Source organism: Salmo trutta, chromosome 35 (assembly GCF_901001165.1).
Source record: "Salmo trutta chromosome 35, fSalTru1.1, whole genome shotgun sequence".
In the NCBI taxonomy this organism is placed as follows: Eukaryota; Metazoa; Chordata; class Actinopteri; order Salmoniformes; family Salmonidae; genus Salmo; species Salmo trutta.
In genome coordinates, this window is record NC_042991.1 from 1867028 (window position 1) to 1877845 (window position 10818).

The 10818-nt window shown below is 41.7% G+C and overlaps 1 protein-coding gene across 2 annotated transcripts in view; it reads right to left on the reverse strand.

Annotated features, from left to right (window-relative positions):
• The window catches only part of LOC115174445 (SAM and SH3 domain-containing protein 1), a 322531-nt gene extending 312033 nt beyond the window's left edge, over window positions 1-10498 (reverse strand). For both annotated transcript variants that reach the window (XM_029732960.1, XM_029732958.1), the window contains exon 1: window positions 9038-10498. In XM_029732960.1, the coding sequence (XP_029588820.1) occupies window positions 9038-9544 (507 nt within the window). In that variant the 5' untranslated portion in view covers window positions 9545-10498. The remainder of the gene's footprint in view (window positions 1-9037) is intronic.
• Between the last annotated feature and the right edge of the window lie 320 nt (window positions 10499-10818).

The window sequence follows — 10818 nt, forward strand, 5'->3', positions numbered from 1 at the left end:
TCTGCAGAGAATGGGAGAAACTCCCCAAATACAGGTGTGCCAAGCCTGTAGCGTCATACCCAAGAAGGCTCGAGTCTGTAATTGCTGCCAAAGGTGCTTCAACAACGTACTGAGTAAAGGGTCTGAATACTTATGTAAATGTCATATTTCCGTTTCATATTTTTTCTAAATTAGCAAAAATGTCTAAAAACCAGTTTTTGCTTTGTCATTATGGGGTATTGTGTGTAGATTGATGAGGGGAAAAAAACGATTTAACACATTTTAGAATAAGGCTGTAACGTAACAAAATGTGGAAAAAGTCAAGGGGCCTGAATACTTTCCGAAGGCACTGTATATCTTGCCAGTATAGAATTAGACAGCAGAGTGTATACTGTGGCTTCAACTTCACAGCAAATATGCCATGATATATTTTGAAACAATTGCATTTTTGTTGCTGTAAATGTCTAAGTCAATTATTAGATACAGCATTTGATTCATTTGCACTGTGTTTCTGGGTAATTCAAACAGTCTATTTACGTCCACAACTTCACATAACCAAGTATTCAAGTATGACAAAAGCTGCTTAAAAGCCACTCGATCATGTGAGAAAAAAAGAGCACAGTGGGAGAACATCCCAGTGAAATGAGAAGGCCAGCTGCATACAGTGTTACACTGCTTTTCCCACATTTTCACTTGTTCTCTGGAGAAGGGTGGTCATCACTGTCTGTCTGTGGGCCGCCTGGACAGAAAGCCAGCCAATATCCTGTGGTGCTCTGATAAAACAATCAGACACACCATTCTCAATGGAGAAAATACGTAGCAGGCTACTCCTTCAATTGCCAGAAAATGTCAATGAATTGACAAGACTGAAGGTGCATATGTATCAGATTTTTTTGAGTATTTCTCCAGTTCCTATGGCAGCTGAGGAAGAGCTTCACATTCTGTACAGCACTGAGTTCACAGTCCTGAGGCCACATTAGCCGAAATGATAATGTTACATTCTGGTAGTGTACAGGAGCTAGAACCATTGAGACCCAGAGGGGCTGTACTACTGTATGGTCTGTTTCCTCGTGTCAACTCTGATCAGGATCACCCCAGCTCAGCTAGTGTCTGACAAGCAGGTCAAACCCACTAGTGGTCAAAGATCAGGGAGCTAGCTAGCGACATAGCCACAACACAACCAGATGTTATTCAGGTTCTCAAGTGCTGGTGTTTATTACACATGGTACCAAGTCTGGTAACACGTCTGTTTGTGCTGTATCGCAAACTCCTATAGAAGATGAAAATACAATGACGGTAAGAGTTGGCATGATAGCACTAACAGATCTGGGATATATTAAACAGCCTTTAAGTGGTAGTTTAAAGGAAGCCAGGAGTAAAGCAATTTGAGGGTGTTTTGTCTGAAAGGAATGAGTGTGGTCCATCCCTCTATGACCCTACATCCTCTCCTTCCCCCTCCTCTATCCTTTACATAAACAATGACTGAACTTCACCTCACTAATTTACTTTCTCTCCCTGACTCAAGACCGCAAGGGCCGTCCTTGACATTTTATGACTTCCTTTTTATGAGCCAGTTGTTTATTACACCTTTAAAGGGTAAAGCCGAAACCATGGCAAACACCAGAGCCGTTTTGTTCTGATGGGCCTCCTCTTCCCATCTCGTGGCAGCAAGCCAGCCAGTACGATGCAGTGCAACATGGAGAACACAAATTACTGGCAGAAATATACACTAAATGAAAATTCTTTACCAAATTACTCTGCTGCCTGCAGTATCAATAATGAAAAAGCTCTTTATTATGTAAAAACTGAGCCTAACGTCTCGTCTTTGTGAGAAAGCAGAGAGATGGTTAAGAGGTGTTGTTTATCATCTGGGGCTATATTCAGTGGGGAAGAACAATATGGATGATGCATGCAATAAAATTGTAATATAGAAATGTCTATTATTTGAAGTACTACTATACTATAACACATTAGTATGACATTGTTATGACCACCATACTAATATCTGAAACATTCTGGAAGTTAAGCCCCTATAGACAAGCCCGGTTTTTCACACTAAGGCTTGGCAGTACTTCAGTCTGGTTTCTATAGCCACAGTGCAGGGGTACTGAGGTGGACCGTGCTCAGGTTCTCATTAGGCCAACAAGAGGCCATCTCTAACAGAAAGCTAATTTCCTGAAAGGAAGCTGGGATATTCATTATAGTTAGAGAACTAAGAAAGGAAGCGAGGTGAGAGTGAAGCATGTAAGGTGACAATCTCACATTGGCAAGGAGCATTTAAGACACAAGCCTCACATGAACTCCCTGCATACTGAATCAACTGCTCTCAGGTTTGAACAAATGGTGTACAGTTGCCCCTGATCTAGGAACAGCTTACCCTTCCTAAATTCTAACCTTAACCATTAAACTGACCTAAGATCAGTTCAGCAGCCCAATCCTCTTTCCACTCACTGATTCCAGCCCTGTTTCTGTTTGAGCAGCAAAAACAATGTGTTATCTATTTACAATCATCCTCACTGCATGACACCCAATGGTTTTATCACCATCCTACCAGGACAATGCTGGACACTTGCCTTCCAGTGGTATTCAATGGGCGGAAATTGGAAATCCAAAACACAGCACTAGTGAAAAGATGTGGCTCCATAAGCCTGCTGCCAAACAATGGGGGCATCTCCATGTGTTTTGCTTCCACTTCCTAACCACACAGACACAGGGCTTATAGAGAAGAGAGACTATTATGGTGGAAGATAGGACAGGGGCTGCTATATCTAAAACCCTACAACATGGACATCCATTAACTGTCAAATTGTGGACGCTACTGTAACTAAAAGTGGAGATTCAAATCAGCGTAGCAAAGCCATAACATTTAACCAGCTATCCTTCCCATCCATTCCACCTCATGTGTTTAAGAGGAAATATAGGCTAGAGCACTATCCTGTTTACTGCTGCTGTTTATGCATCCCTTTTGGCGCATGAAGACAGGGCAATCTTTCAAATTGTTCCATTGAACTCAATTCAACAGCTCCACTTTCATTTGCATAAATGCCATGACTTGACCACAAATCTCTTTATGTTTTAGGGGCAGAGTTACACTGGGTATGTGGTTCAATATGGTTAGATATATCTTGTAGATAGCATAGACTGGATACAGAGAATATGCTACCCCCCTCCTTCTGTCTCCTTAGCCTCCATGCTCTGGAATTGCAACAGTGTCACCACAACACAGCGAGGGGACGAGCCATGGCGCTCCAAATCACTGATTACTGCTGCAGCTCTCCCAGAGAAAAGCAACAAAGCTCTAATTGTAGGCCTCCCTAACCTCAGGAAGAAAATATAATTTCAGTTTATTGGTTTTCCCCTTTTTTAAAAGCGTTTGTCGTTCATGGTGTCAAAGTCTCTTCTCAGTTAGGAAAATGCAAAGACGAATTCGAAAGGACTAGTATAAGTGTATTATCTAAGTAGCAATTAGCAAGTCATATGGCTGCACTGCACACATCAATTACACGCCAAACACCATCTTTACTGCTAGTATTGTTCCCCAATGAGAGATCTACAACAGTGCAATCATAGGAGATGTGTTTACATTCAGGAGTAATGATAACCCGTTTCTCTCTCCTAGACAAGGGCTCCCTGTGGTCTAGATAAGGATCATGGGTATTTATGTCTCTCAGTAGAGTACTTGTAGTGAAGCGTTGGCTTATGGTCCTATAGCCTCACAAGAACGTGGCAGTGAATGACACTTCAGAGGATCATCACTGAGCTATGCTGGCGGAAGTACTGTGTCTATACATTAGCACACAAACAAACAGGGAAACAGCGCAAACACCTGAACACCAGACACTGAACCTTCTACACAACCTATATTGGCTTATCTATGCTGATATACTATGTAAGCCTCGTTGAGACAGCTATCTTGTCAACTGTCAGTAGCTCTGGTCAATTTCCCCAACTACCATCTCCATCTCCAGTGGAGTAGACGTCTCGTCTCGTCTCAAGGGCAGAGAAAGGAGAACCCTTCACTGACCAATCAGAGGCCAGCTGGTCACAGTTCCATCACTGAGGGCTCCACACACTTAACTCGATCCTGAGGAGAAAAGCACTGGTCTGGATCACATTCTACTGCAGGGTTTCACACACAAATACTGTGTACACACACACACACACACACACACGCACACACACACACACAAAGACCTTGAACCTTTCATTCTACTCCAAAGCTTCAATGTCAAAGCTTTAGCTCTAAATAAATATAGCCTTCAAAGGGAGGGATAGTTTAACCCTCTGGAGCCAACACTTTGTTTCAGCATGATGTAAACCCATAATCCCATAAAAATCCCAAATCTCTGTGGGATTCCAATTTATGAGAAAAGGATAATGGTAGGAGTACAACGAAGCAGAAGAAGTGCTGACAAAACATCTAAATGAACAGTCGCTAGACTTATTGAAATTTGAACCCGGATAAATCCCAAATAAATTCAATTGGAAAGCTTCCAAATAACATGTGCATCGGATAATCCTCTGAAATTCTCTGTAGAGTAAAACACTGATCTCTTCAGGAATGGTTGACATTTCTCATCTAATTATCGACATGAAATGCACGCTATGTTGACAAAAGCTGTGTGTGTGTGTTTCGCTCGCTCTCTGCTAACAGAGTTGTCATTGAGTAAGCCCTCAACAGGCTGAGCATCTGATGTAGAGCCAGTGATCTGATATAAAGATGCTCTCAATCTGCTTCCTCACATGAGTTCCAGCAGAAAACCAGCAGCTTGGACACCCTCCATTTAAAGTGCTGCTATTCATTGACGACACATATTAATCAACCCAAATGGCCTGGGCAATTATGGGCATGTGGCAGGTTGATCCACCAATTCCTCAAAGAGGTCTAAGGGCTGGACAGTGTACACTGTGTCCAGGTGAGAAACCCTAGGTGAGAAACCCTAGACAGGTAAGTGTGAATCAATCCACCAAGTACAAGTCTGTCCCGCTCTCTGTATATACAGGAAATCAGAGAGTGAATGAAGGCTCTTCCTCTTCCTGATCATTGATCCACAGCAGTCAGCCATTACCAAGGCAGCACTCACTAACTCACACAACCCCAGGGGAAAATAGGGCCAGACAGGGCTCTCCTGAGTCCTGACATACAGTAATAGCTCAGCCTCTGATCAATAACCACTTAATCTGAGATGCATATGGGCATTTCCATGTAAAAGGACTCATGAGCACCAACGTGAAATTCATAGGAGCATGTCAAATCTGGTGTCATATGAAAGCTAAGAGTCCATTTTTTTTTATTAAGGCATATATACATGTTTCAACATGTTATTTCCTAAATACTAGAAATAAGCAAATTATCTTTGATTTCTGCTCAAACAGATGGAAATAGGGTCTTAAAAACAACTACCATAAAAACTCTTAAAATGTATTAGAAATACATCAAAACACAATAATGTTTAATTAAGTAAAGACCCCTGCCAACTAATATCAACACTTATATTTTGTTTTGGAATGTGTAACAAACATATTTTCTAATTTCTCTCCCTCATGAGGGGAGAGGATAATGAAAATTCACAGAAGTAACAACTAAAAGTAGACCTACCAATTAGTTACAGTGTTTTTACTAATATCTATTTGGTTTATGAATGATTAAGTGATTCAAACTCAAAATTCTGTTACCTAATGGGAAATGATAGTAGTCATAAACCATAGTTGGGTCACCTGCTACAGTTCTCCCTTCCACCTGCATACTGTTATGTTCACCTAATAACGGTCCTCTTTCTCTTTCGTCTGGTGGTCAAAACAAATGTGAAAACAGTCTGGACAACTCTCTCTGCCGCCCTCTTCTCTCTCTCCAGTGAATGTCACCTCTCTTTGTGACACCGTGAGCCCCCTTTCTTTCCATTTACTGTAACCAGCATCCTTACCCAATGAGCACTGATGACACCGGATGTTCATGGACGTTGAAAAGTAGTTGAAATTTGGTCAGTCTGCACTGGACTTGAATTCAACGTCCACAGACATTGTTTTTTGGTACGGTCTGGACCGGCCTTGGTTAGGCCCGAACATAGATCAATGATTGCTTCAATAGACCAATAGAAGCCTGTGTTTCGCAAGTTTGGACAGTACAGTACAGTACAGTACAGTAAATGTTAATGTTCAGTCGAGTATAGTCTAGCACACTAGAGTTGAGTACGCTATAATGTACTGTATTGTACTGTACTCTACTGTAGTGTCCTGAACTATACTCTACTTTACTCTACTGTACTGAACTCTACTCTACTGTGCTGTTCTGTACTGAGCTGTACTTTGATGTCCAAACTTGTGAAACATAGAGGTCTATGATTGGTTCTGGACCAACCAAATTTGGTCTTGTTTGGGGCACAGCTCATTAAAATAATAGCCAGTGTGTAGAATAATACCCAAATATACAAAGTAGGATATTGCATATTTCTACCTTTGTGTAGCTTTATAGGATACATCACCATAAAGAGAATGACATTCATACCATAATTATGCATTTCTGTGTAGTACAGATCAGGGACTCATAAAGAAATTATGTTACCTCAATTCTGTTACCTGGTGTAAATCCACTTCATTTACTGTAGTTCAATAACCAAAAGATAATTTAAAAAATAATCTAACTCAAGGTGTCATGTCATAGCCAATGTTCCCTCTAAGCTGTGTGCGCGCACAGTAGCCGAGACTACTGCACAGCTTCCAGGGACTGGTACACAGAAATATCAGCCCACAGAGAGAAGCACAGAGAGAAGCACGAGATAGAAAGTTGAGTGAAGTTCAAAAACTCCAAGGCATTCTTAGTTGATCGCCAAACATTTCTGTAAAAAACCCAACGATAAAGCCTTGTGTTCCTATTGTTTTGTTGTTGGTCTCAGGCTGTTGGCGGTAGGTGCACCCGATTCAGCTGCCCTGCGCGCCGGGTAGGCAAACTGTTGCCATTTTGAACCATTTCATGTGTCTGAAGGTACAAACTCTGACTTCCCGGAGGGCCCAGAGAACAAATCATGTGCGCTATGGGCCTACTGCTGGCCAATCGGATGGCTCAGATGACTGTGTCTGTAGTAAAGTAGAGTGTTCTTCCTATTTTCCCTCAGTGCTACAAAAAGCACTGCTGTGACGTAGTGTCCCAATGAGTGACAGAACGCTGAGTCAATCACGGCGTTAGAACATTACCAACCCCTACGGTTCGTGTTTTCCGCTGGCCGCCCCACCACCACAGAAAGCACTGAGTTAGGCTGAAACAACTGCATTTTGGAGTTGCCTTAAGAAAGCAAAAAAGAGACCATCTTAGTATACAGCTTTATAAAATCTTTATTTTTTACATTGTTTGCAAAATGATATGTGACACGTATTAATGCCAAAATAACATGCAAACAATGTATAACAAACAATGTATGAATGAAGGAACGCCACTGGGTGTGATCATATAGTCTACCTCAAATTTTGAAATAAAATTTTTAAAAATGTCCCGAATTACAATGCATTGGCAGGACAATTCAAGCAAAGTCAATATGCAGTGACAATGTATTGGGCCTATAGCTTACTGCACGTTTTAATTGGTAAATGTTGCATAAGCATATGTTTTTTTAAGTCATGTTAAAAAAATCTGAGCGGTAGTTAGATCTCATCTTGCATTTCGACTCAAAGTGATCTTGTCTCAGAAAAGTTTGGTGACGACTGTTCTAGAGTTTCCCCTGTTAACACTATCAACGTTTCCCTTTACTTTTGTGATCGAATCAAAGCAATATTGGCCACTTTCAATGCAGGCAGAATGCATCGGAGTAGGATTCTATTGCATTGACACGCACTGGTACCTCATAAACAATCAGAGCTGCAGTAGGCCTATATGAAAATAGACCATTGCCATATATGGATCTGTGCCATTTACTTTGAACTGGACTGTGTTTACAGCATGAGCGTTCGTGACTAGATGTGCTTGTTTTGAGATCAAAGAGAGCTGCTTGTAGCCACGTGTGCACATGTTGTTCATATCCTTTGCTAGTTAGTGAGTTATTAGCCCAGTTATAGATCATTTGTAGTCACCAATAAGGGAGTGATTGCTTCCTACAAGAGCACAAAACATGTACATTTCTTGACATCTTTGAAAAGCAAATCAGATTAAGAGCTTTTTTTTTTGTCTTATTAAAGGGTCAGTATTGCATTTCATTTTACATTACATTTACATTTTAGTCATTTAGCAGACGCTCTTATCCAGAGCGACTTACAGTAGTGAATGCATACATTTCATACATTTTCATACATTTTTTTTTTCCTGTGCTGGCCCCCCGTGGGAATCGAACATTCGAGACAGGCTTGAATAAGCAAGTAGCCAAAAGGCAGAGGGTAGCCTAATTTGTCTGATTCTCTGTAACAATGGTATGGAAATAATAATATATTTTATTTTGCAAAGTGGTATGTTGCATCAAACGACACAACAACATTTTCAGTCACTTCCTTGTCTGAAGGAGAAGTAAATAAACAGTTTAATTTCTCAAGGAATGTAGACCTACATTGAACACCACACACTGGGTGCTACTGTAGGCTGAATGATAGAACAGCTATTTCCCTGTTAAAATTTTATGGGATGCATTTTCTCCATTGATTTTGATGGTAGGCCACTCTGGTAGGCCTACATTATGATCAAATAGCCACAGTAGCCTACATGGACACTGTTAAAACTGGAATTTCAAGCAGGTACAGCCTCACTGTTCACAGTAAACGCGCTGGAAGTTGCATACAAGTTTCACAACGTTCAAGTTTGCTCTCAGCAGACATGAAATTTGCTCAGTGCCGAAAATAATATGAGGGAACATTGGAAGGAACAATTTGTTTTTGTTTGGCATACCAGTACAAAATCTGAGTCTCAGCGTAATTCCGTTACAATGAAACTGCCCTTATCTATGATACCCAACCCGACATGTATTTCATGAGTAGTATATTGCTCTGATTCAAAATGCTTTGGTTGATGCATGATCCTTTGCGTGGCATGAAATTGGGTATACGGTTGTTATGCAAGAGGTAGCCTTGATGGTGATCTTACCTTGTTTGAGTATGGCGGCCTGGCGAGGTTGACTCCATCTTTGATTAGTTTATCTCTAATCATGATCTTCAGCTTCAATTTGGGGTAAATCACCAACTCCCTCCGCTTGCCAAGCGTCAGGTTCCTCTGTGCGCCCAGATACGCGCCCCCTTTCCCCACCACCCGGCCACTGTTCGATTCGGTCCAAGACTTGGACGCCCGCAATTTGGAATCGTACTGGTCCACCAGATGACTGGTGTACATTTCAGACGCGGGGGTCATCGGCTCAAGCGTAAAATATAGCCCCGCCGCCGTTTCCTTATCCTCGTCTTTCAGCCTTTTCACCGCGTCATGGATCCGTTGCCTGTGGTGCGGTATGTATACACCGATAGCATCCAGGTCGGGGTCTCCAATTTGTTTGCAAACTTCCAGATCATCGTAGCCGTTATCCACGAAGGACTCCACATACATAGAGAGCTGGAGGGTCTTCAACCACTCAAACACGATAACGGGGCCGGTGCTTGTCATGTTTGGGTGTTGTAAGTAATGTAGAGAATGCAGAACAGAACACTTCACCTATAATTACTTTCCCAAACGGATTTGAAATCTCATTGTTAAATGCAAATGAAAATCACCAAATCTGTTCGCAAATAATTCGGTCTAAGCATCGAAAACTCACGAAGAATGGACAATGCAAATGTTGTAATCCATGACTCAATCCCCAATAAACTGTATGCAGTTCGAAATCCTATTATTTCCTTTAGGGAATATGGAAGATATGCGGTCACTGTGCTATATCCAATAAACCCGTCTGTTGAAAAGGGTCAGTGAAAAGAAGTAGGCTGATATCCAGGTGAATTTGACACCTGCCAATATTTGCAGGATATGATTTCAGTGGCTGCGGTGACAGCTATTAAATCCCCGATGTCATTTCGCCATCGATGTTACTCGTCCATATTGACATGCCTGGCTCACAAGCGGTCACCATAAACAATAGCTTTAGGCAGAGAACATAATTTGTTTAAACAAAGATTTGTTCCATACAGTCGGATTAGAAAGTATTGCCGTAGGCTTTTCCACTGATGGGAAATTCACTGAAAATATCATTTGAAAACAAAGTAATACCGTACCAATGAGCACGACCGCACGAACCGTGTTGTGTCCAAATGTTTTTGGGTATGCTGGAGCACTACAAGCAGGTAGAGCGGTACAACAATCCACATAGGCTAAACCACTTTCAATGTGGTGTTCCACGAGCCAAATGGTCTGTGTGCTCAGCCTTCTACGCCCCCAGATCCGCGTGTGACTTTAAAAATAGTGATGGAATTCCTTCTTTACAACCTGTCACGGTCCACGAATCCTCACACGGAGTCCAAAGTTTACCACGAGAGGCAGAGAAAGATGCTCCCGTGAGCTCATTTCATCTGCCTTTCATACAGTTTAAACGAGCAGTCTCGTTGCTAGTTTGATTCACGTCTCTCCCCTACTGTCTGATTTTTCTATCTCTCTCTCTCTCTCTCTCTCTCTCTCTCTCTCTCTCTCTTTCGCTCACACTCTCTCATTCAGTATTTCCCTGGTCTCGTTTCTTATCAAGCACTAGCACTCCCTGTCTAACAGCTGAGGTACTGAAATACTGGTTGTAGGCCCACAGTATACTATATTATTACCTGATACTGGTATTACATTGAAAATGGTGACTACATAATTATTCATGCTCTTTGTTTCGATGTTGCTATTGCAAGGGAGGGAGAAAGAGAGTGAGCAGGTTTCTGCCTCACAAAAGGCTTTCAGATGCTGACCAC